Raw genomic sequence first — 25,900 nt, 5'->3', positions numbered from 1 at the left:
TCCAAGAAACAGCTCCTTTCCTTAACCTCAATGACATTTTCATCAATGTCAAGGAAAAGAAGCTGGGAAGTAGTTTTAAAGATACCCCAGCTGTACAGCATTTCTGTCCCTCATGCTCTTGATCCACCTTTTTTGATTGGCTTAGGTTTTACAAAGGCAACACTACAAATCAGACACTTTTCTAAAGTCTGGCTTTTAATGAAAGATTCGGAGGTCAAAGAAAGAACGTCATTGTCCGTCTCTTGCAGGTTAACAAGTCTTTCACAGAAAACATCAAGTGACCACAGACTTACAAGCTACACAGATTTTTGCGCAATATGATAGAAACAGTCACAACTAAAATTAAATCCAGCTACAGTCAGTTAAAACGTCTAATAACTGTATGAAACTGGTGGAAAGTGAATTCTCCGATACTTTGGTTCATTTTTTTTCTCAGTTATTTTGGATCTTAAAAGAAACCTGAAGCTCAAACACAGATGTAGCAGCTGATGGGTGCATACCTAAGATAAGATAAGATAAGATAAGATAAAGATAAAGATAAGATAAGATAAGATAAGAGTTTATTGATCCCACGGCGGGGAAATTTGTGCGTTACCACAGCTCAGGTACAGATAGCAGAAGAATACAAAGACTATACCAGAATAATTCCAAAATACCTACTGGAAATCATAGTATTATCAGACAAAAACAGCAATTGGAATAACAGTTAAGAGTTTATAGATTATAAAAAACAAAAGAGAAAGAAAGGTGGCATTCAAATACATTAAAAAAAAATGCTTCTCATGCTAAACGCCTCTCAGCACTAGTAACGTGTCACACACATACAGTATGCTCGCCGTGAGCTCCTCAAGCCATAGCCCCGGTTTGTTTGGACACGTGATTCTTTGACGGTGAAGCATACCCACTTAGCAGCACTTTTCTGAAGCTCTTTTTAAAACGTTTTCTTTTAAAACTAATAGACTCCCATACTTGGTGTTTGTTCAACATTAAAGTCACACTAAAAGCTGAAAAGAAGCGGAAAACGTTGCTAAATAGTTACCGTTAGCGACCTAGCAAAAAGAGCGCGCACGAATACAGTGTCAGAGAAATTTTCATTAAAAAAATGCCAAAATTAAGTTAATTTCATATAAATACTAAATGAACAAACCTTTTTAACTAAATCAAGCTTAAAAAATTTGTTGACGTCATTCAATGAAATCGGCGCTTTGATTTACACCTCATTTAAAAGATAAAGTATTCATTTTTACAACAGAGAAACAGAGCTTAAATATGTGGTAATCTGTCTGTACTTAAAGACCGAACGTGAACCAAGACAGCCCATTACTGCTACTTAAATCTGACAGTCTAAAATAATAAATAAGTGATATATATCAGGCAACAAGCATCACAGCAACACCAGTGCACGAAGCTAACTAGTAGCAATAGCTTCATCTGGTAAATAAAACACTTTTGGTTAAATTTACACTAACCTGCCACAGGTTGCCCTCTTCTAGGACAATTGCGCCATCGAGGAGGAGGTCCGTTATTTGACATGTTGAGTTGAGGTTGGTAATATCTAAAAGCTTGTAATATCAATAACCCCGTTGCTTGATGCTGCCTCTCTCCCCCTACAGCAGATGCTGGGTAGATATTCACCCGAGCACTGCGGACTCAGGGCCCTTTAGCTCCTAATTCAGGAGAATCACCAAGCACGTTTAAGCCCGGTTAACCTTCTGACAGACCAGGAGGCATTTTACACGAAACGCAGGCTGTTCCGATCCACTGCAGATCAGCCTCTGAAGAAATTCAGCTATCTTTTTCATTTGTCTACCATAAATCTAGGTTTTTAGCAATCAGCTAGCAACACCTCAGTGATCCTTCTTCTTCTTCTACTGGTATTTTTCTACGGCGGCAAATCGTATCTGTGCATTATCGCCACCCTTTGGACTGAAATGGTTGCTGCAGCAGCTTGAAAGCTAGTTCATTTATTCATTTATTTACAAAGAAGAAAAAAAACACAAAACCCCCCACAAACGTTCTTACCTTATTATTTTATTTATTTGTCAACACTGCTTTAAATTTTTAATTTATTTGTTATTTATATTCTACAGTTCGATGGTGAGTAAATGCTCCAAAATTTAACTCTGATTCTAACTGGTTTATATTCTGAAGGACAATAAAGTGGTTATTCTATTCTATTCTATTCTATTCTATTCTATTCTATTCTATATGTGTTTAGCTCCTCTCTCCTCGTTATGTAGACCTATAGTTCTTTTTTATTTCCCCCACCTGTTGACAATACACAAAAATGTGTAATTGTTTCTTTCTGTCTTTATATTTCATACCTTTCTTTTAATATATTTTGACAGTTTTACATGTCTTTGATTGATTATCTCTTTTAGCTGTGGGGCAGATATTACTTGGCTTAAAAAATACATATATCCTGTATCTCTAGTATTTATTTTATTGCATGTTGTCTCATGTCTTGTGGCTCTGTTTAAAGGTTTTCAAAAGTTTATTGGCAACTTCAGGAGATTTCTTTACACCAACCAGATCAAGTGAGAAGTATGCAGTACAATAAACAGAGATTGAAATCCAAATGAAGTAGTGGATTGGACTCCCTTTTTACATCCAGAGATACCTTAATTATTTATGGCATAGACTCAACAAAGTGCTGGAAACATCCCTCTGAGATTTTGGTTCATATTGACATGATGTCATCACACAGCTGGTGCAAATTTGCCAACCGCGTCAATGATGGAAATCCCCTGTAACACCACCTCCCAAAGCTGCTCTTTTGGATTAAGTTCTGATGATTGTTGAGGCCATTTGAATGCAGGGAACTCACTGTCATGTTGAAGAAATAAGTTTGAGATGATCTCAGCTTTGTGATATCGTGCCGAAAAAGTGTCCCCCATAACCATTACGTCAGCAGCAGCAGCCTGCACCACTGATACAAGACAGGATAGATCCAATCCTGTTGTTTATGCCAAATTCATGCAGGAGGTGAGTGTACACCACACAACACCATAGAACACTGGTGTATGTGTGCATAATTTAGCTTGAAATATTAACACATTTTTTCCCTTTCACCAGTCTAACAGTGCATTAGTGGAAAATAAAAGTGAGCTGGCTCCCTTCCGTATGAACGTGTACTGTGGTTTCTCCAATTACACTCAGTGCCATGCACATTACAAAGCCTTGCTCACACTAATATATGATTACATGCAGAATACTTCAAACATTTTGTCATCAAATAACAAAAAAGGGTGTCAAGTACAACATTTATTCACTTTATTTCATACTCTTTTGTTTTTGTCTGTTTACGAGACATATGACAGTCCTTATGACGCTTCTGCGTGAATATTTATCAACACAATAACAAAATTTACATTTTAATGACTGCTCCAGTTTACAAATGACACAAAGCAGTAAAGCAAAAAAAAAATGCAGTGAGTCACACCTCAACAAACATCAAGCATATAATACATGGCTAAAATATTTACAACAAAATATCACAATACTATAATACAGACTATACATAAAACCAGGATCAGTGTCATAGCAAAGCATGTCTAGAATGCTAAATCCTGGGAACACTATATCATATTATCAGTGTTGATAACTCATATCCTTAAATCTTTTCATCACTTCACATTAAATGAAACCTATTCTTGCTGCACGGCTGAATACATTAAGATGACCTAATAAAGCAGTTACTACGTACACAAAAACAGTCATATATGTTTGTATCCTGTTGTTCCACAGTGCTAGGCAACTTAATGACACAAACACAGTCATATCAAACCATATCTATTTCTGTTACAGCTGACTGACTGCAAATCTATCTGCATCATTTACTTTCACTGCTCTCACCTGTTATGATCTTGTTCAATCATGTCTAATGTGACATATATGGTCTTAAGTAATGCCCTTTCTTGCTGTTTTACTGGCACATGCTTACTCTGTTTAGCAGTCTCTGGGACAGGACTCTCCACAGAACTCTGACTTCGATAGGGGTTGGCTGTGCTGCTCTCTGAGGAAATTAATGCTGTGGATTCTCCAGGAGAGGGAGGAGTCTTTGCAGGTTCAACTGGACTTTCATCCTCCGTATAAAGACCAAGAGTCATTCCTGAGTTTGCGTAGTCCACAATGTATTCACTGGCTGTGTGAGTATCATAGCCTATAACTGGTGAAGGGGTAGATGTGCTCTGCGCTTTCTCTGGGTATACTGTATCACAGTGGCTTTCAGATGGATTTCTGAATGGCTGGAAGCAGATTCCCTATGGATACAAACACACAGACAGAAGGGAGCCGTAAAACAAAAAGCTAGGATGAATTACAGCAGCTTTTATATATTATCAAGACTCGGGCATGGATTGTTTCTGTAGCCAGTGAAAGCTAAACCCTACATAGACATGATAACTCAGGATAGAGGACCTCTGGAAGAGGGAAGATGTTAAAGGAGTCACAGTGCATGGACACATAAATGAGTTCATGACAGAAACTTCAAACTAGGACAAAAAACATCTGTAAAAACCAGTGTGCCGTTCCAGAAAGCAGGTTCAACAAACTCGGGAACTTAGCATAAACTCTGAGTTGCGATAAACTTAGAGAGTTGAAACAGCCCTGATTATGTTCACCCTGAGTTAAGAATGCATGCGTGAAGGAGGATAGCGATCATCGGTGAAGCTCTGATACCAGGATTCCCCATGGCAACAGGTAAATAAAGAGCAGCACATGAATGCTTTTGAATCTGGACCGTGATAGCTATCATAAAAAAAACATGAGGGGAGAAAAGAGTCATTTAAAATCCTCCAACTTGAATTGTTTTAATCGCTGAAGCTCGAATACCACCAAATTTTACATTTGATTTTTAGATCAGATTTTTCAGTTGTAATCTGACAAATTACAGAAAACGAAAACTGAAGATATGGAGCAAACTCATAAGACAGTTTACTCATGGACCTGCGATATCAGTCAACCCAGTAAGAGTGATTTTGGAGATTATCAGTGCGAGTAGTTGAGGAATTTTCAGACATCGCACTTACTAAATGTTGCTCAATGTCATTTGACTGTATTTCAGTGCATGACTATATTCGAGCCCGAAGTGCTATCAGAACATATTAGAGCTCTCTGCAGTTATGCAAACATAGCATATCAGCACAAATATTAATGTGGGCTAATTTTACAGTCACCTTGGGGTCACTGAGTAGAGTCAAATGTGAGGCCATCTGCCCCTAGAGGTAAAGCTAAGCTCAGCTCTAAAGTTACAGCGAGGCACACTATGTATCGCACCATCAGTGCATTGTAAACATGCATATATGGATTTGGTAATACAGATAATATATGCATATTTTTATACTTGAGCCTAATCTGTCTTCACTGCTAGAACTGTGACTACAAAAATACAGAACACACCAAAAATACTTGTTCAGTCAAAGTAATTTCATAATACTAATTTATGACAAACTAAAGGGATTTTTGTGTCTCCGTGGGATACTAATTTTTATAGTTTTTAATAAAACTGATCATAATAGTGCTTATTTCCAACTGGGGTTTTATGTTTTGTCAAGCCAGCTAAGGCAAAGAAAGCCTGGTTGTGTTGAACTTCCTTTATAATATAGGCCTCAGGAAGTCTGGAGGGAAACTGTTTAAGATGACATTCATAAAACCACTTTCAGGAGAACTGAAAATACCAATTATTTTCATTTTTTATTAATCCGACTGCCAGATTTTGGTAGTTAACTTTTTGATTAAATCACAGAATCTTTCTTTCAGATCTCAGAAAATTGAGGTAAATGTGCAATGATCAAGAAAAAACATCTTAAACAGCTTTTACTCAGTTTGTTGACACACGCGACAAGGTAAAACAGAAGTAAATTACTGAGTAGTCACTTTAGCAGAAATACAGAATAACATTCAGCTTCTCTACAATTCAAGAAAGCACACTGATGTATTTCTACCTTTTTTTTCTCCTGACAATGAAAAACCTACAATTTAATCATGTGACTTCTTGAGCAACATTAATGCAGATATAATGTATCCCACTGGACAGCCTCAGATAATAACACACATGAAGTTAAAAACAAGCAGAGACGCGTGAGCACAAAGAAAATGTAGAAAACACATGTGAACAGACACAAGGACTGGACTATTTATACACCAAGGAGTGATTTGGGACTAGAAACGGGAGAAAAACAAGACAGATGTGCACATAAACAAAACAGATGGTGGGGACAAAAAAACAATCTGAAAAACTAAAAGAAGACAAACGAGAAAACAAACAAACAAAGTAAAAATGAGAAGAGGAAACAATAACTCAAAAACCTAAACTACATGTGAAAATATCACCGCCCCATCCCGCAAAGTTCATCATCATAAATCGACGGCCATGACATCCTCGTCACCTTTTGTTGGCTTTGCGATGCCCAAACACCCACAGAGCTGAGAGCTGGATTTGGCACGGGCTTCTCCTGGAATTTCTTCCATCTGAACAAATAACACACATCATTAACACATCGTCAGAAAGAAATCTGGAGAAGTGTACGGTGCCAAAAATTTAATCACAACATGACCACAGTGTCTTAACACATCAGAGCCTGTCTTCCACTATTAATGGGCTGGAAATGTTCTTGGTTCAGTGTTTGCTTTTAAAAGGAGCTCATAACAAATCATCAATAACAAAAAGAGACTGAAACTTACTGAATAGCAAAGCATAATCCGAGAAATAACACCAGAAAGATGATAACGCTTCCAGCGATACTGAGTGCAGTAACAAGCCCCGGATCTGTTAAAGACATTTCAATTGAACATTGAGCACTTTGCAGAACAGACATTAAACACTCTTAAAAAAAATAATCATTTTTATACCGTTTAAATAACTAGTATTACCACAGCAACGAAAAAAAGGTTCATAACATTCGGTTTAATTCAGATACTCGTCCAGTGAGTCATAACATTAGAAGTTAGGATCTTGGTTCTTAGCACGCAAACAAATATTTTGACACTGATCAACCGTCGGCTGGCAGTCTTTCACAGTGGCTTCTCATGGTTGAAAAATAGTTCAAAAGGGAGGTGAATCAACATCAAGGCGGCTTCAGGTACTTCTTAACTGTTATCTGGGTGACGTTCTACCCAGACAGACAAGTGTTTACCGCAAGGGTGACTCAAACCTCTAGCCCTACTTGCCCTAATGAGCCAATCAACTTCACACTCAAACCCTTGCTTCTCACGGTTTAAATTGCTGACGTCAGCAGCAGACATAAATCATTTGTACCATTTTAAGTTCATCAAAGTTTGAAATTACCCAGAATTTAAGTGTACATAAAAATAAATGACTTTAAAGTGTTGTTTATAGTAACAAAATCAAGCTTCAGTAATACCAGTTGGTGTGCAGTCATGTAAAAAATCAAGGCAATTATAAGGTTTTGTATATCAGGACATAATAAAGCAAATATCTAATCCTTACAAGGTCTCGAAATTAGGTAAATATAACCCGAGATCAACAGCAACTCGTGACATATAACACTGTGAAATGGTCTAACAAAAGTGAAAATGAAGAAGCACTGTGTGAAAAACCGAGTATACCTCATGACTAAGTAGCTCGTAGGACACATTTAGCAACACAAATGTGAAGTAATTGTTTTCTGTATGAATTTATCAGTCTCTCATGTCCAGTGTTGGGCAAAAAGTAATTAATTATAGTTGCGAGTTACTTGTTCAAAAAAGTAACTGAGTTAGTAGCTGAGTTATAAGATTCTAAACGTAATTAATTACTAGGAAAAGTAACTATTGTGTTACTTTAAAAAAAATGTTGAACCCTCTGGGGTCCAGGGTATAATTGGCCGTTTTTGACTACTTTTGATTTTACTGCTACATTTCACCTTTAAAAACTATTTACTTTGCCTTGTTTGGTAACATTATTTTCAGCACAACCTCACGTGTCTGAATCTACAGTTATGTTTTCATTTTGACATACTGTAGTAACACAATAGATCTAAAATCAGTCAAAAAACACAAAATCCGAGTAGACAAAGTTATATTTTTTACTGTAAAAACCACAAACATGTTTAATGAATCATATTTCATAACTTTAAATGCAAATATAAATGGCAAATTTTAAAATCCTATGCACAAGTTTTGCAGACAACAAAGTTATTTGCAGCCATTTACCTTTTACCTTTTTTTAAAAATAACCATTTCAGACTATTTAAATAACAATCAGGTGTTCTGCATTAAATAAGATGCCACACAAATTATTTGTCCCACTCCAAAAAATCATTTCTGTCCACTATAAAGGAGAACATCACAAGCCTGATACCTGCAGGTCTGACAACAGGACGTGTATCACTCCTCCTGTTTTCTATCTGGAGACACTGTTTACACTGTAATCTGCCTTTGGTGGCTTTTTGGTGGCACCTGTAACATTCAGCAGTCGCCTCATTGTTCCTGTCAACCCGCTGCACCACGTACGTCTCTAAAAGAATGACTCAGGTTTGTTGCCCCAAAGGATACAGGATACAGCCTCATTGTTTCTGCAGAGAGTATATAAAGCATATACAAAATAAAGCATTTACAAAAACAATATATATATTGTTTTTGTAAATGCTTTATAGTTGTGTTCTGGAGAAATCTCTCTGCAGAAACAATGAGGCTAAAAGTCATGATGTCAGTGATCATCAAGCGTTTAGAGGAAAATGCATTAAAATCAGACATGATTATGTCGTGGAAATCAGCACATTTCCTGTATCCTTTGGGGCAACAGACCTGAGTCACTTTCATTAGTAGTCTTAGTCATTTGGTTTTGAGTTTCTTATATTCCCCATTTAGTTCCTTGAGTATTACATTTCCCCTTGTGTCTGTGTCCTCATGTGTCCCTCTTTGTGTCTGTGTTTATGTGGATTGTGTATGTGTTTGTGTCTGGCTTCCCATCCTTGTGTTTCATTTCATGTCTCCCCGCCTTTCATGTTTATCCTCGTTCTCCCTCATTCCCCACCGTGTGTTCTGCCTACCTGTGTGTTTAGTTTCATGTATATTCCTAATTTAGTTAGTTTTGTAGTACTGCCGTCCAGCAATAAAACTGTGTTTTTGAGTTCATTTTCACCTCAACGAGTCTGCATCTAAGGTCCATTCCAGCCTGCCTCATATGGCCAGTTCATGACACCACTTTGGTTTCATCTGGCCAAAGGACAGGAAGTCTCGGTTTGTTCGGGTGCAACTTCATACCTAAGCTAATTGCCATGTGCAACTCTTCTAAGCAAGCCATACTTGTTCATTTTCCTAACTGCACTGTCTAATTGTACACTGCACTTTGGATTATTTTTTGTTAAATAAATAATGGCACAGCATAATATGTCATGTTTTTTAGTTGCTTTAATGTTGCATTTACCTCATTTTAACACCTACTAACGACTGCGTTACTTGTATTATATCCTGATACAAAAAAAACCTGAGCTGAAAGAGGGTGTACTTTCTTTTTACCATGACTGCATGTGGAGATTCACAACCTCCTTTCACAACCACAAAATCAACAACCAGAGTAGTTGTTGATTTTTAGGTTTTTGGTTCAGTTTTTGCCGTTGTGCTGTGACCAATTTTGACCCATGGTCATAGACTTGTAGCTAATATTACAACAGCAAAATAAATCCTGCCACGCCTTTTTGTCAGTAAAAACAATTAATATTTTATGGAAAATAAATGATCTGTCATTAATTATTAAACTTTTTCTGCAGTTGTCAACTCTGCCGTCAGCAAATAAGTGCTGTTGTGGGTCTCAGAGCAGTAAAACTGCAGCATCCTGTTTCTGACTTTCAGGAATGTTTCTATTTGTTTGGGTCCTTAGAAACATGCCAAGGTAACTGCTGGAAAACACAAAGACTTTGGATCGAGGCCATAAACAGATTTTCTCTAAGGCTCATCAAATTTTAATATTTGGCACTGATGTTGGGATTAGGTTGTTATTACTGCTATGAGTCAGTTGAGCTGTGTTTGGTTAAAGCTCGACTGCAGGAAAACACAGGTTCACGACTGGTAACAACAGCCATTGAGTTATTTAACTCACAAATGTTTTGACTGGATTTAAATATAAAGGTTGCTAAAAAAACATAAAATAAAAAAAACTACACAGACACTGAATGGACTAAACTAAGCAAAAACATTTTTTTTGCTGTATTTTGTTCAATCCAGAAAACAAAACAAAAAAATTAAACTGTCACTATCGACTGAAATAACAATCTTTACTGGCCTGACATGCCAAAGCATGATTATTGTGCTGATGCATCTGTTGATTATTCACCAACTGCTTCTGAGCTCTAGTATCAGGGTGGTATTGGGTGCACCAAACCAAAGATAATCTGCTCACAGGCTCATTCTGAATCATTCCTCTAAGTCAGAGCTCTTATAGATCACTCACCAAATTTTTTGGTTGTAAATTTCTCATCACTGCTTGTTGTTATTCCGGTCAGAGCCCTGGCATCGACATTGACGGTGTACTGGGTGTCTGGACTCAGATCTTTCAAAGAGACGTTCCTCGTTTTGCTATCCACAGTAACATCTGGAAGAAACCCATTAAAGAAATGCCATGAATGTTGTGTTAAATGAAAGTGTGCAAACTTCGCACAAGTGAGCGGCGTACTCACTGAGATGCGGTCCATCCTGCGCCTTGTAGTAGTTGACTGTATAGCTTTGAACAGCACCGCTGCATTCCTTCTGCGATGTCGTATTCCAGCTCACAAAGGCTTGTCGGTGGCCAGGTACAACTGTGATAGCAATGCTGTCTGGATCTGTGGGAGTGACATGGGCAACATCAGAGTGGCACAGCATTTAAAAAAGTACTGTTTCAGAATTAGTCAAAAGTTTGGACACACCTTCTAATTTAATGAGTTTTCTTTATATTTACTACTTTCTACATCAGGGGTGTCCAACTCCAGGCCTCGAGGGCCGGTGTCCTGCAGGTTTTGGATGTGTACTTGATCCAACACAGCTGATTTAAAAGCCTATATTACCTCCTCAACATGACTTGTAGTTCTCCAGAGGCCTGGTAATGAACTAATCACTTGATTCAGGTGTGTTGACCCAGGGTGAGATCTAAAACCCGCAGGACACTGGCCCTCGAGGCCTGGAGTTGCCCACCCCTGTACATACTGAATACATCAAATATATGAAGCAAGCATATATGGAATTAAGTAGCAAAGAAAAAACTGAATATGTCTTATATTTTAGATTCTTGAAAGTAGCCACCCTTTGCTTTGTTGACAGTGCTGCAAACCCTTGGCCTTCTCTCGATGAGCTGCATGATGTAGTCACCTGAAATGGTTTTCACTTCACAGGTGTGCCTTGTCAGGGTATCTTTGTGGAATTTCTTGCTTTCTAAATGGGGTTGGGACCATCAGTTGGTTGGTTTCTGCAGTTGTGCAAGAACTAACCAGCTAAGTAAAGAGAAACAAAAAATAGACATGTCCCCCAAGTGCAGTCGCTTTAAACCATCAAGCGCTGCGATGAAACTGGCTCGCATGAGGAGCGCCCCAGGAAAGGAAGACCAAGAGTCACCTCTGCTGCTGAGGATACATTCATCTGAGTCACCAGCCTGAGAAATTCCAAGTTCACGGCACCTTGGATTAGAGCCCAGATAAATACCACACAGAGTTCCAGTAGCAGACACATCTCTACATCAAGTGTTCAGAGGAGACTGTGTGAATCAGGCCTTTGTGGTCAAATAGCTGCTAAGAAACCATGACTAAGGAAAAGCAGCAAGCAAAAGAGATTTGTTTGGGCCAAAAAACACAATGAATGGACATTAGACCAGTGGGAATCTGTGCTTTTGTCTAATGAGTCCAAATTTGAGATCTTTGGTTCCACCCGCCATGTCTTTGTGTGATGCAGAAAAGGTAAACAGATGATCTCTACATGCATGGTTCCCACCGTGAAGCATGGAGAAGGAGGAGGTGTGATGGTGCGGGGGTGCTTTACTGGTGACACTGTTAGGGATTTATTTAAAATGGAAGGCACACTGAACCAGCATGGCTACCACAGCATCCTGCAGCGACATGCCATCCCATCTAGCTTGCGTTTAGTTGGACCATTGTTTATTTTTCAACAGGACAGTGACACGAAAACACACCTCCAGGGTGTGTAAAGGCTATTTGACCAAGAAGGAGAGTGATGGAGTGCTGCGCCCAATGGCCTGGCCTCCACAGTCACCTGACCTAAACCCAGTCGAGATGGTTTGCGATGAGATGGACCGCAGAGTGAAGGCAAAAGGGCCAACAAGAACTCAGCATCTCTGGGAACTCGTTCAAGACTGTTGGAAAACCATTTCAGGAGACTACCTTGCGAAGCTCATCGAGAGAATGCCAAGAGTGTGCAAAGCAGTAATCAAAACAAAGGGTGGCTAATTTGAAGAATCTAAAATATAAAACATTTTTTGAATTTTTTTGAATTTTTTTTGTGAGAACAATGTAAATAGTCATGAAAATAAGGAAAAATCATTAAATCATAATGTGTGTCCAAACCTTTGCTGGTAGAGTATACATCCAAACATCTGAATTACGTACCTCCAAAACTGGAGCAAACATGAAGGACTTGTGTCCCCTGACCTGTCTTGTCACCAAAGAGGGGCGTTACTGTGATATTATATGGCTTTTTTTCCTGGAGGCCTGTAAGAGAGGGGGAAGACTGGTCTGAAAATTGATGACAGAGAACTAGCAAGTGACAGTTCCAGCATACTTGTTTAGCTCAACAGTGATTACGTGCATCCCTTAGAGGAGTTTTGTGCTGTTAGTGCCAAATTTTAATTTGTTCCATGCTTTATATGATACCGCCTTTTGCTATCATAATGTTTTATTTGTATCCATTTCAGCTGGAAGCCTCTCAAGAATATAACTACAGTACCAAAAGCTGTGTAATCTAAACATACCAAAGCTCCAAGTGCACCAAGTGAAGTGGTTCTTATGATCTGTTTATATGATGAAATGCTTCCTGGGATTAGTATCTATTATGACCTAGTATACTTTTCAGATTTAATAAGCGTGCAACAATGTTTAAGAATGATGGATTTGCTTTAACAGTTATGTTCACAATTAAATAGTTTAGTTCATCTGTTTCCTTATCTGGGGTTTGAAGCCATCCAAAGAGTTATGTGAGAAGATTTGAGAAGGCCTGAGATGATTACAGGGTTAGGAATGTAGAAGAAATAAAAGTGAGGACACTATAAAAGGCACTTGGGGGAGAACTGTGGAAAACAAGAAGAAATAAAGTAATAGCTTCACAATAAGCAGCTTCCTAGCATAAGTAAACAGAGATGCTATTGAAGCAGACCTCCAAAAACTAAATGGAAATGAAGAATACAAATACAGGATCTATTTTGGTGATTATCCCTATTTGTTAACCTTTGAAAAATAGTGTCTTTTCTGATACTTTTTAAAAAACGAAACAGATTTTACCCGGTCCGTGGAACCAAAGAAACACCGCAAATTGCAACACATCTTAGGACACAATTTTCAAGAACTATTTTTCTGTAGAATGTATAATGGATTACAGAGCAGCTTTTAACATCTATCTCACCCAGGCTATGCATAATTTGCTACACCCATGAACCAGTGATGCTTGAAGATAAGATACAAATGGATCATGTCTTTGCCGATAAATTGGCATGACTCAAGATTCCAGCCACAAGGCTCCCTTGGAATTTATTAAACATCCATCTATCAGTCTGTCATCAATTTACCGTGATCACACTGCTCTGTAACGTACCGCTGAGTGTTACATTCGTGTACTCGCTCTCTTTCCAGTGGTACTGACTTCCATCCTGGGTCCAGTCAATTTTATACCCACTGACTGGCTGCATAGGAGCCATCCAGCTGACCTTAATAACGTTGTCATCAGATAAGGTCTGGATGTTGGTAACTTGAGGAAGGCCTGCCGATTAGATAAAGTGAAAGAAAAAAGAAGCAAATTGCTTGACAACACAGCAAAGCCTTTGTCCATTAAACTGAAGCAATCTGTTACATCAATAATAATTGCCCATTAAAAATGCTCAGTAAATAGCATTTAAACTTACTCTCTCCAACAGCCGGAACATAAAGTGACTTCACCACAAGAACGTCTTTGTTCTGGAAGACTGTGAGATTTATTCTGTGCGCATCTTGGTTTACAACAACATCGCAAGTTGTGTTGCCACAGAAGGTATAATTCCCTCCAGTCATGTGTTCACTGTCAGGAGTTTGTTTTATGTCGTAGGTAAATGTGCCTCCACAGTCCTTAGGAATACCCTGTGTGGATAATTTGAAGCTTGTCACATAAAAAATTAAACAGAACATACAGAAATCTGCTGTTTAAAGGCACCAATGAGATATTTCCTTACCATCCACATGACACGGACTTTTCTAAGTCCATTTTCTCCCAGTTCAGACACTTTTCTCCATAGGCGCAGGTTGACATGATTCTCTGTAAAAAGTCAAAATAAGAAAAACTATTTTACGCAGGCAGGAATATTATTATGTTTGAAAACTGTCAACGGTTTTGGTCTGAAGCCAAGAAAGCAGTGTGACTGTTCACACGTTAAATAATATCCTGGAGCTCATGGTAACCGCTGCAAACAACTACGTGTTTACAGCGAATAATTCAATCATCCATCCACTTTGTGAACTGCCTCTCCAGTTCAGGGTCACGGAGGGAGCTGGAGCCTATCCAAGCTCTCTCGATGTGAGCTGCGGGGTACGTCAAAGACCGCAAGTCCATTGCAGTTCATTATTTTTAGTAATTCTGCTGCAGACTGACCCTCATCTTCGTGTTACATGCCATCGGTTCTCTCTAGGTATTTTTTTTAAAACATTACAGTCATATTACACAGCATAACAGACTAAACTTTTGACTTTGTATTAGGTGTATCTTCACATTCAAGTCCAAACCTGCAACTCAAAATGTTTCAGACTTCATTCTTTTAACATTCCTTGTTTATGTTCCCTCTCAGGGCCTCAAACGCAGTCACTGTTGTATCACCGTATAAAACTACTAGCACATGTTAAAGGTTCAATTTAATGAACACATGCACATTAGAATTTAAATTCAATACAAAACCTTTCAAGCTGGAAAATAAAGGATTTGTATTCTTAAAGGTAAACTCACAAAAAACCAGCCAAAGCAAATGTTTCAGGTGTGATCCTGCCTGTAATTTAAACTAGTGTTACACTTGTAAGTAATGATTTTCAGCCATCATAAGATGGCTTTATTTATTTATCTATTTTTTAAGAGGCATCTTTCTTTGTTTCAGTATAGATCCCTCAATTCTAAGCCAATCACATTTAAGCCACACAGAAAAGAGAAACCAGGGTTTGGATATAGGTTCTGAACTTAAGCTCTAACTAAACAAAACGATTTGATTTGGCCTGACTTTTCATTCATATCACAAATATAAAAGATGCATTAAAATAACTAAGCTGGTGGTCTTCGTTGGTTTTCAATTGCAACGTCATAGTTTTTGTTCTGTATCGCTAAGGTCAACTGTACGTTCAGTTGCACTCGTTTGAAGTGACTACACTGACTCAGATCTGCGAAGCAGTTTTAAGTGAACATTGTTCTTACTGTCAGGGGCGTAATTTCCAGGGGGGTTAGGGGGTTATGAACCCCCCAGTAATCAGACCCAGCCAATATAACCCCCCGAAAAATTTTGAATTATCTTGCATAAATAGGCTGTTGATTTTCTTTACTCATTTCAGGCATTCCCAGCAAAATAGTTGCATGTTTAATCATCTGGGATTTTACCCAGATTTATTTATTTATTTAGACAGAGATCTTGACACCCCCCCCCAATGTTCAACACAAAGTTACACCCATGCTTACTGTTTAGTTTGGTCACATGTAGTATTTCCTTGCTCCAGTCACTCCAGATGGCCTTCTCCAAAACACAGCGCACTGAAAAGCTGTAGGTAATGCAGGAATCCACATTGTTGATCATGATGGACCCATTAGCTTCATCATTTAGTAGACAATATGGTCTTTTGTTGTTTCCAGTCTCACTGTGGTCACACTAGGAGAAACATACATTTCCTCTTAGGAACATCACTTCACTTCTAGAAAATACTCAAAGCTTTTACCAACAGTCACTAAATTTATAGGGTGCATGTTTAAAAAGAATCAAGATTTATAAAGGTTTTATTTTTTATTTTGTTGAATTGATTATCCAGGGAAAAATTCCATGCAACAAGGAACTTTTTTGAAGTTGAGGAGTTTTTTAAAAAAAAATAATTTATTACATTAAGTGAAATACTTTTCTTGCCAAATGTGACCACTATATGCCAGAAGTCATCCTTTAGCTGAATGTTTTTATTTGTTAAAAGTAATGTTTAATCTTATCTAAAGATAATTAGTTGTAACTTAATTAAAAGGAAAATTATAATATTAGTATTATAATATTTTTTAATTCTTAGAAGCTTTTTGAATCAAATCGCTGTCAAAATTGAATGCTGAAAATATTTTATAATGAAGTTAAAAATGAATATACTGAGAAATCAATAGTGTCAGCTATGGTTACAGCCTAAATATTCAGCTATAGAAATATCACATGTTGCTTATTTATTTTCTATTTGTTTCTTCCAACTAACACAGTATGTCCATTATGAACATGTCTATACAGTGGTCCCTTGTTTATCGCGGGATTTACGTTCAAAAAATAAGCCGCGATAGGTGAAATCCGCGAAGTAACCAACTTTGGGGTTCTTTTTTGTTTTTTAATAGAGTGAAACTAAAGGCACCCGCGGTTGCGTTTGACGGTGCAAAACGTTTCGTCGACATTGTTGTGTTCATTGGGGAGAAAACTAACAAACGTACAGTACAGCTCTTCAGAGTCACACTGCTAGCGATCGAAGATTTACGTAAATTTGACAAGGTGAATGCATTCTGTACTGTAGAGGAGACACGGCATGAGATTGATTGACAATGGTCTACAGCCAATCAGGATGCAGAACACAATGCGCTAAAAGAAAAACAAAAAAACCCACGGAAAATTGCACCAAAAAAATGTGCGAAACAGCGAGGCTGCGAAAGGTGAACCGCATTATAGTGAGGGACCACTGTATATGATTTTTAGGTGATTAGAGGTTATCTAATTTGTGTTTTGCCTTCACTTCCTGTGCAGCAAATGTGTTTTTATTTCTGCATTCCTCAAATACCACAGAGATTAGGGGTTTGAGATAGACCAGCGTTTCCTTACCTCGACAATTTCTCCTCCAGCTAAAACCTGGAAGTGAAACAAGTCCCCAGTTAGCCATGAAGGGTTAAATATTGCAAACATATTGGCAGAAACAAAAAGAGCTTATATAGTGTCTACACAAATTAATGTATTTTCTTTCCACAGCTTTATAGCAGTTTATACCATCTGCACTTTTGTGTCTGATGAAGCAAGTACTGTTTATGACTAGATATATAACTTTTTACTGGACAGAAATCTTTAATCAAGGCACATATTGGGCACTATTTTAAAACATTAATGCTTAACCAACTAAATTAACTTTCACAAGACTCTAGGCAAAACTATTAACATGTGTATTAGAATTTCCTTTATTTCTGTATTATTCACATTATTTATTGTATAATGCCTCGGTGCCACTGGGTTTTAGCATGTCTCAGTGTCTCACACCTTATTCATGCCATTGAACAGCCATGATTTTATTTTAGGAAGTTGGGGGGAAGCAGACAATTCCACAGGAAGAGTCTTTTCTTTTCGAACACTGTAAGCGGTAGCAAGGGAGTGTAAACAGCTGTGCACTGCCTTTTGTTTCTGTAGAAGGTATTTAAACCCAAGGCTGTTCTGGGTTCATGAGAGACTCTGCTGGTCATTTGCCCCGTGATGGCTGCTCTCACCAAGCTTGGGTTTTTTGTTCTTTTTGATTAAAGGATGTTAGCTACGCTCACCGTTTGTCTGCGGGCTTAAATTAAACTTCCACAACATGAGATGAAATAAGTACAGCCCAAGATTTAATAGCTTGTAGAACAAACTTTAACACCAACAAGTCAAAGTAACCATTTTCTGTTTGACTTCATCAGTCTCTCACATGCTTCTGACATCGGGAATTTGTCTCGTAATGCCCCGCCGCAGCATTTCAGTCAGATGGACTGGACATTGAGTGGGTCATTGCAACAGCTTTATTAATTTCTTTTTCAAAGAAATTCAGCCATTCTTGTGTAGATCTGCTGCTGTCCTTGGGATCACTGTCCTGTTGCACAAGCCCAGTTCCAGCAAAGCTTGAACTATTAGATATACTCATCCCATCTGACTCTAGAATACTTTGGCCTGCAGAGGAGTTCATAGTTGACTTAATGACTACAAGGGGCCCAGGTCCTGTGACAGCTGCTATGAGCTGTTTGTGCTGATATGTTGTGTTTGGTGGTCTTGTGCATTATGTCCAAACATTTCTGTGCTGCCACGTTCCTTTTAGAGAGGGTTAGAAGAGGCTTTTTCTTGGCATCCCTTCCAAACAAGTCTTACGTGTTCAGTCGTTTTCTAATTTTGCTGTCATTAAGTTTAACATCTCACATTATAACTGACTCCTGAAGAGTCATTTCAAAGTTTGACCTGGAGGTGAATTTACTTGGAAATTAATTCCTAGAAAGACTGTCTGATTATGTTAGTGCTAGTTACACTTGCTCATCAGTTAATCTAGGTCATTTGTATAGGAGCATCAGGCTGCTGCTTACCCTCTTAAATCCTGTGGGAGAATATTTTTTTGACATGATTGTAGATCGAGATGACACATTTTTTGTGACTTCCTTTTTATTTTGTCTTCCTGGAAATCTGTTTATGTAACTTATTGTTTAATGTATGAAAATGACGTAACTTGTGGTCATCGTCATTGAAACTGTTGTTTCATTCAGCATTTTTATGGCAGTGTCGTAACTAATTCTTGTTATTGCTTCAAAGTGAGCAGCTGTGCATGTAATGAAAGAGCAGTGTACCTTCCTGCATTTGACTTCACACCGACCCGGCCCTAAGGGAGAAAGACGTCGCCATTTAACTGAGAGCAGACCTGCAGAGTCAGTCACCTCTAGGCCCTTTGGGGGAAGACTTTTACCTGAGTAGCAGACATTTCAACATCATCACAAACATTCATAAATATAGTTATAGACAATGTAAGCCATGTCACTTACTTATGTCATGTAGCACAAATGTACGAGGCTCAGAGGAAACATTCCAATGATGAGTTGTGGCTGTCACGGTAACAGTGATGTTGTCATCTCGAAGTGTGACTAGTTGTGTGAGTGTGCATGTTGTTTTCTTTGAGTGGCATCGTACAGTTTCCTTTTGTTTATGAAAAACACTGAAGGAAAGAAAAATCTATTAAATAATTTAACAAGCATTAAAACAAAGAAAAAAATCTACATTGGTTGTTATACACAAGAGAAAGAAAATACAGAACTTACCTCTCTAGGGTATAGTTCACTGGGGGATTCATGTGATGCTCCCATGTGCATGTGAGGCTGTCTAAGCCACCGCTTTCCTCTTGATTAAGCCTATACTGGACGCACGAAATATTTCTGGGTTTTGCTGCTGAAGAGAAATCAAGTTATTAATGTCCTACATTTCCCTTTAATGCAGGAATGCTCGGCCATATTCATGTTGGGAATGGAAGAAAATGACTTCTTACAGTACGTTTCGATAATGGTGCCTCCAATGACTTGCTGAGTAACTGCAGTATAGCACTGCAATGTCGCACGAGGGTGAGTGAAATTTCTGAGTGACAAGACTGTGTGTGTGCGGTTCAACATGCTGGACAGGCTATCATCAATGCGATCGTTGTTCAGTTTCCAGTAGATTTTGCTCGTGCCAACACACGAGCTCTGACATGTTAGCGTGATGTTCTCTCCCGCTTTGATGTACGGATCTTTAGGGTAAACACTGCAGGTGTTGCTGTTGGGGCCTGGAGGAAATGATCATTTTAATTAAGGTAATTGAAAAAACTCTTTTGTCTCTGTAGCAAAGACTGAAGCCGGCGGATGGATTGCTTAGGTTATCAGATGCATAGAAACAGCGAAAACAGCTGGCTCACAGAAAGCGCTAAAGCATAGGAAAAAAGCGCTTGCATGAATGGGTGTCTTGGTTTCGTCCGTGCCCACTCCGGGTCAGGGACGAGACCCTGCCCCAAGTGGAGGAGTTTAAGTATCTCGGGGTCTTGTTCACGAGTGATGGGAGAAGGGAGCGGGAGATCGACAGACGGATTGGTGCAGCGGCTGCAGTGATGCGGACGCTGTACCGGTCTGTTGTGATGAAGAGAGAGCTGAGTGTAAAAGCGAAGCTCTCAATTTACTGGTCGATCTATGTCCCTACCCTCACTCATGGTCACGAGCTGTGGGTAGTGACCGAAAGAACGAGATCGCGAATACAAGCGGCGGAAATGGGTTTCGCCCGAAGGGTGGCTGGCCTCTCCCTTAGAGATAGGGTGAGAAGTTCGGCATTCAGAAGGGGCTCAGAGTAGAGCCGCTGCTCCTCCACATCGAAAGGAACCAGTTGAGGTGTTTCAGGCATCTGACAAGGATACCTCCTGGGCGCCTCCTGGGTGATGTGTTCCAGGCATGTCCCACCGGGATGAGGCCCCCGGGGCAGACCCAGGACACGCTGGAGAGATTATATCTCTCGGCTGGCCTGGGAACGCCTTGGAGTTCCCCCGGGTAAGCTGGAGGAGGTGGCTGGGGAGATGGAGGTCTGGGCTTCTCTGCTTGGGCTACTGGGCTACCCCGCGACCCGGCCCGGATAAGCGGAAGAAAATGGATGGATGGATGGATGGATGGATGGATGGATGGATGGATGGATGGGTGTGAACGGGTGACTGAGGCATGTCGTATAAAGTGCTTTGAGTGCTCAGGTAGAGTAGAAAAACGCTCTATAAGGACCACTTCATTTTATTCTTATTTCCTCCAGCAGTCAACTTCTAAGTTCTTCTTCTCTGATTATGTCTCATTGAGTCCATGTGTCTTGGTTTTATTTAACTCATCATCTTTTCTTACCCCTTTCCTCACCTGTGTCCCAGTGTCTGTCTGCTCTCTCAGTGTTTGCTCACCTTTCTGTCGTTATGTCGAGCCTGCGCTTTTGTGTTTTGTTTCTTCCTGTTTTATTTTGTTGTCTGTTCTTACTCGTATCTTGTGTGTAGTTCTATTTCCTTTGTCAGCTGTAATGAGTCCCAGCTGTGATCCCACCTGTTTCCCTTCCCTTCATTATTCTGTGTGTATATATTGTCTCAGTTCTTCCCCTTGGCTGTGTCCTTGCTTCTTGTAGTTTTTCCGTCTTTAAAGACTGTATTTTTTATTTATTTATTTTTTTACCTGCATTATTTTGTGGTTAGTTGAAGTTCAGCAATAAAGCTGCTTGTTAGTTTTAACCCTTGTTTCCAAGTGCTACATTTGGGTCTGCCTCCTTACTGCCACAATACCAGCCTTGACTGTTTGTTCACTGTTTTTTGTATTTAGCCCACACTTCCTCTTGCACAGAGGGTTTTTTTACACTTGGGTTGGGTCATAGTCTGCTTCTCTGAGAATACGAGGTTCTTCTTACCCAGCTTCCTTTCTTTTTCTTGAACCAATTCTCATTTCTTCATATTTTGCTTTCAGGGAATCAGACTTTCTTGTCATTTTTCTATAAAAAAAAAAAAGTAATAGTTCTCTAGGCTTTCGGAAAGTCTTAAAAACACAGTCTGAAAGGCATAAAATATGATTTTGCATGAACCAGGTGATTCCCAAAGAGTGAACAAGAAAAAGTTGCATTTCCTGCGAAAATGCAGTGTGAATGCCGTGTAGTGGAATCTGCTGAAAACAGCAGAAGAAGCAGAACTATCTGCTGAAAAGAGTTGTAGAAGCTAAAGTGCTTGCTGAAGATGGCTGTATTTGAAAGGGTACAGTGAAGAGTGTCAAGAAAGCTGAGTGCATGCAAGCGGGGGAACGTGCGGCAACCGCCACAGGTAGGATTCAAACCTTCACCACAGAATCTCGTGGCAGCTGCTCAGCCTACTGAGCCAAACCAGTTCTGGTGCCAATCAAAGATATAATAAGAAAAACAATGTGCACTGTGCAGAAGAAGCTGAATTGTGCTGAAAATAGGTGAAGAAGCAGAACTTTGTGCTGGAAAGAGGAGAAGAAACTGAAATTTGTGCAAAAAAAGAGGTGAAAAAGCAGAACTTTCTGCTGAAAAAAGCTAAAGTAGAACTTTCTGCTGAAAAGAGGTGAAGAAGCTGAATGTTCAGCAAAAAAGAGATGAAAAAAATGAAAATTGTGCTGAAAAGAGGTGAAGAAACTGAAAAATGTGTTGAAAAGAGTTAAAACAGTTGAACTGTTTACTGAAAAAAATGTTGCCATAAGCAGGATTCGAACCCGGCCCTCCTGCTCTGAGAACGGCTGCTCATCTCACTGAGCTAAAACATGGCTCAGACTGGCAAGCAAAACTGGTGATCACACTGATAATGTCGTCCCATTCAGCAAAATGGGCCAAAAAATGGCATAAAAAGCTTAATATTTCAAAAAGTATAAAAGTTATGAGTACCAAAAGATATTAGCATTAGCAGAAAGAGCAGAACAGTTTAAAATTTGAATGGTGGAAATCGGCTGAAAACTGAGGAAGTAGTTAACCAGCAAAGGTCGGAGCAACTAGAATAAGGTAGAATAAAGTTTAAAGAGAAACAGAATTAGTCGAAACCTCTGCATATGTCAGCATGGTGTGCAGTGTGTCCTTAAAAGTAACTGAGGAAACTGGACAAGTGGAGGGAAAAAGAAGAAGTGGCAAGCATTAAAAAGATACTCTGCAGCGCATGATCACATGAATGCGTCCTCAAGAAATAGGAAAAACAAAACAAAAACCTGAAACAGGACCTGAGAGGTGAACCCAAACACAGAAAAGTACCGCTAAATTTTGATCCACCATGAAGTATCATCTGGAAAGCACCTGACAATAATCCCAAATACACCAATGCAGTGAATGCATACCAGGATATAAAAACACACAATGTAGCACTATCAGTCATGGATCGGCCTCAACTTTATCGAGCAGTGTGGGATCATCTTGACAGAGAACAGAGCAAAAAGGCAGCCGACATCCAAATGACAGCTTTGAATGTTCTTCAAGGAGCCTGGAGAACTATTCCTAAAAGTTTGGGCTGTGCTGAAAAATAAAGGTGGTCATACCAAATGTTGACTTTTAAGCTTGTTATTTCCCCATTTTCTCAAAAAAATAAAAATAAATGAGGAGTAAAAGTACAGTACTTTTACTCAGTACTGTACACCTAACCGTAATCTAATCCCACTTCTTAGTCCAACACAATTTTAAATCAGCAGAAAAATCTATGCAAACTGGAGACCGACTTTGATACAAGAGAAAGTTTTGTTAATTAGGCTTCGCATCTCATGCAAAGATTTAAATGTAATAAAGTTATGATCGCTAAAAATGTGAAAACAATCTTTTGCATTCAAAATTAACTAGTGTAGCATCCAGAATAATGCACAGCTATCAAGAAAAATCCTGTTCTTATTCTTGCTGTTCTTGCACTGTTTGCTGCAACGTAGAATTTCACAACTGAGATGAATGAGTCAGTCAAGTATGTCAGCAGTTTAAAATGAATACGATATGAAACACTTTCTTTGATGACTTGTTCTGTAATTCCATCAAAGCATGCTACACCATAGCACTGTCCATGCCCAGGTTAGTTTTCTTACCTGGAACAACTCATCATGCTTATTCCACCCTCTAATGCAATGACTTTATAGCTTGCTCACAACTTTACTTAATTTGGCATGCTTGTGCAAGTTGCTTCAGCTGTAACAGGTTCGCTCCATGTAACATTTGAAGCGTATTTTTTGATAACCTTAAGTTTCAATTTTAGACAGCCAGCAATGAATCATGTGGTTTTTGTTTTGTTTAATGAGTCTTAAATGTGATTATCCTGAAAACATTCATTGGCTCAATCATCAAAGCAGGATGGACATATCTTCAGTATTTTAAACAGTTTTTTACTGTCATGTCTGTGTTTACTGGAGGCATTCTGATGAGTCATAGCAGCAAAATCCCAGGTGTTCCTAGCTACAGTAAGATAAGCAGCACAGCATGCTAGTAATGCCATAACCCTGGAAACAATAACACTTAACTGGAATGCACAGTGAATCGAGTCTGGCAATCGTTAATTTTTTTACAAATTCATATGCCACCAGCTTCAAGTTAAGTCTTTATGAGTATGAATAATCTGTTATTAGCCCTCCTGCTTGTTAACCAAAACTATTTTGTCTGAAACATCCATTGCACAGTTCTGCATCTGGTTTGAATCAAGTTGCTTTTCTCATGCGTAGCACCATATGTAGCCTGTTCCCTGACCTTCAAGAGTTTTCCAATAGTTTCTGCAACACTCATAAACAGATCAGGGCCCCCTGTGGTGGCGTGACAGAAACACAACCTTAACATTAACAAATAATTTCATAGTAGTTTTATGAAACCGGTGAAGAATATTATGCCAGAGTTTCTTTGTTTTAAGCTATATTTTATATTTTTAATACGTATTTTTACCTTTGATTCATGGTGTTTGAGTCCCATGAATCAATGAGACCATCGGAGGTCTCTCTGGTCCATTGGAGGTACCTAACCCCCAAGTTGGGATACATGTATAAAGACTTCTTAATAAGTAGTTTGGATAGTTTAGATTATTTAAGCACATTTTTCCTGATAAAACTGTTACACTGAAGAAGGATGGTCTATTTTTTCAATATGTAATTATTGTGTTGTTACTTTAACTTATCTAAAAAGGACAATGCGATCATCTGTTATAAAGAAAACCAACAGACCATTAGAGAAGTTCTCAGAATAGGTGTAACCTTGTACAAGTTAGAAAGGAAAAGCACTGTAACTTTTCTGATTAGGTTTGTTATTGCATAAGTTTATTATTTTTTTTTCTCTCCTAGTCATCATGGAAAATATTTAGACAAGCAGGGACACTTCCATGTAGAATATTTGTTGATTGTCAGTAATCGGAGAAGGATTGTCAGACATTTCATCAGGTTCTGTTCACTTTGGCTAAAAAAATGGGGTGTTTTATTAAATAAATGGAGCCACATATGGTTACCACCTGCCTGGATCTTTGCTTTTAGAAGAAAAATTAGTTATTCTTAGTAATGTATCGTCAAATAGAAATAACACCATTCAAAGCAAAACACTGATACAGTTAACAAGTTTAGGATTCAGGTCCTGTTTCAGATAATAATTATTTAAATGCTGGAGGTATTATTCTATCAAAGTGAGAATATTTCCAGGTAAATTTGGTTTTTTATTTATTTCAAATAAAGCACATATGCAAGAGTAGTTACCCTTCTTAACTGAAAGTAGAACAAAAACTGGGCATTTCCCATAAAGCCCAGAACTGAGTTTTATTGGTCAGCATATCTGGAAATCCCTTTAATACTTTATTATTTTTTCAACTATACGACACATAAAATGCTAAAATTGACTTACCAGCACGAAAGGATGAGATTCCAGCCAGGATAAATAGAAGTTGGAAAGTGTACATCTTTTTATCCTGTAATCAGACCTCAGACAAATCCGCTGTTCAAATGCATTTAGAGCTGACAGTTATTCCGCTGAGCAACACTGAAGCACTCCAACGGCTTCAACCGAGGCTGTTATGATAGACGGCACCCGACCCTCCGCCACATTTTCCTAACTAACGCTTTATTTCAGCCATCATGTAACAGGAACTGAAGCAAACCCTGAACTAAACAGGAGGTATTACCCAACTGGAGAGACAGAGAGATAAAGAGGAAGTGAAGTAACTCGTCAACCGCCTTCAAACTTTGATTATTTCAGTCTGTTATTATCTGGGCGACGTGAAAGGGAGCGCATTTAAATCCGCTCCGGAGACACACGAACCACACGTGACTGCCGGTAAATCACTTCGTAAATGTATAA

At 38.8% G+C, this 25,900-nt stretch overlaps 2 protein-coding genes across 6 annotated transcripts in view; both read right to left on the bottom strand.

The window, feature by feature from the left end:
* Positions 1-1,896, bottom strand: part of rngtt (RNA guanylyltransferase and 5'-phosphatase) — a 106,223-nt gene extending 104,327 nt beyond the window's left edge. The window contains exon 1 of one of the 2 annotated variants that reach the window (XM_003446279.5): positions 1,470-1,896. In XM_003446279.5, the coding sequence (XP_003446327.1) occupies positions 1,470-1,533 (64 nt within the window). In that variant the 5' untranslated portion in view covers positions 1,534-1,896. Of the gene's footprint in view, positions 1-825; positions 966-1,469 lie in introns of those variants that run through there. The other variant, XM_005475013.4, reaches the window with a different exon arrangement.
* Positions 1,897-3,251: 1,355 nt separating this feature from the next.
* LOC102078481 (interleukin-6 receptor subunit beta) lies at positions 3,252-25,806 on the bottom strand. 4 transcript variants are annotated; one of them, XM_005475009.4, is made up of 16 exons: positions 25,448-25,806; positions 19,620-19,892; positions 19,396-19,522; positions 19,123-19,292; positions 18,931-19,046; positions 17,189-17,215; positions 15,820-16,006; positions 14,342-14,424; positions 14,039-14,249; positions 13,732-13,896; positions 12,534-12,635; positions 10,620-10,763; positions 10,394-10,534; positions 6,685-6,769; positions 6,390-6,471; positions 3,252-4,262 (listed from the first exon to the last, which is right to left on the bottom strand). In XM_005475009.4, the coding sequence occupies exons 1-16, from the start codon at positions 25,500-25,502 to the stop codon at positions 3,852-3,854; spliced, it is 2,379 nt and encodes a 792-aa protein (XP_005475066.1). In that variant the 5' UTR covers positions 25,503-25,806; the 3' UTR covers positions 3,252-3,851. The 4 variants fall into 4 exon arrangements, with proteins under 4 accessions (XP_005475066.1, XP_005475067.1, XP_005475068.1 ...); XM_005475010.4 differs by having other exon boundaries at positions 19,396-19,519; XM_005475011.4 differs by lacking the exon at positions 19,620-19,892 and having other exon boundaries at positions 25,448-25,805.
* Positions 25,807-25,900: the final 94 nt, after the last annotated feature.

Source organism: Oreochromis niloticus, linkage group LG15, assembly GCF_001858045.2.
Source record: "Oreochromis niloticus isolate F11D_XX linkage group LG15, O_niloticus_UMD_NMBU, whole genome shotgun sequence".
Classification (NCBI taxonomy): Eukaryota; Metazoa; Chordata; class Actinopteri; order Cichliformes; family Cichlidae; genus Oreochromis; species Oreochromis niloticus.
This window is presented reverse-complemented; position numbering and strand designations above follow the sequence as displayed.

Excerpts from the sequence above, each read along its gene's own strand:
- LOC102078481 (XM_005475009.4), bottom strand. The coding sequence starts at position 25,502 with ATGTACACTTTCCAACTTCTATTTATCCTGGCTGGAATCTCATCCTTT. Across the intron at positions 19,523-19,619 it reads CACCATTATCGAAACGTACT|CAGCAAAACCCAGAAATATT; the intron begins GTAAGAAGTCAT and ends ATTTCTCTTCAG. Across the intron at positions 6,472-6,684 it reads GGATTATGCTTTGCTATTCA|ATGGAAGAAATTCCAGGAGA; the intron begins GTAAGTTTCAGT and ends TTATTTGTTCAG.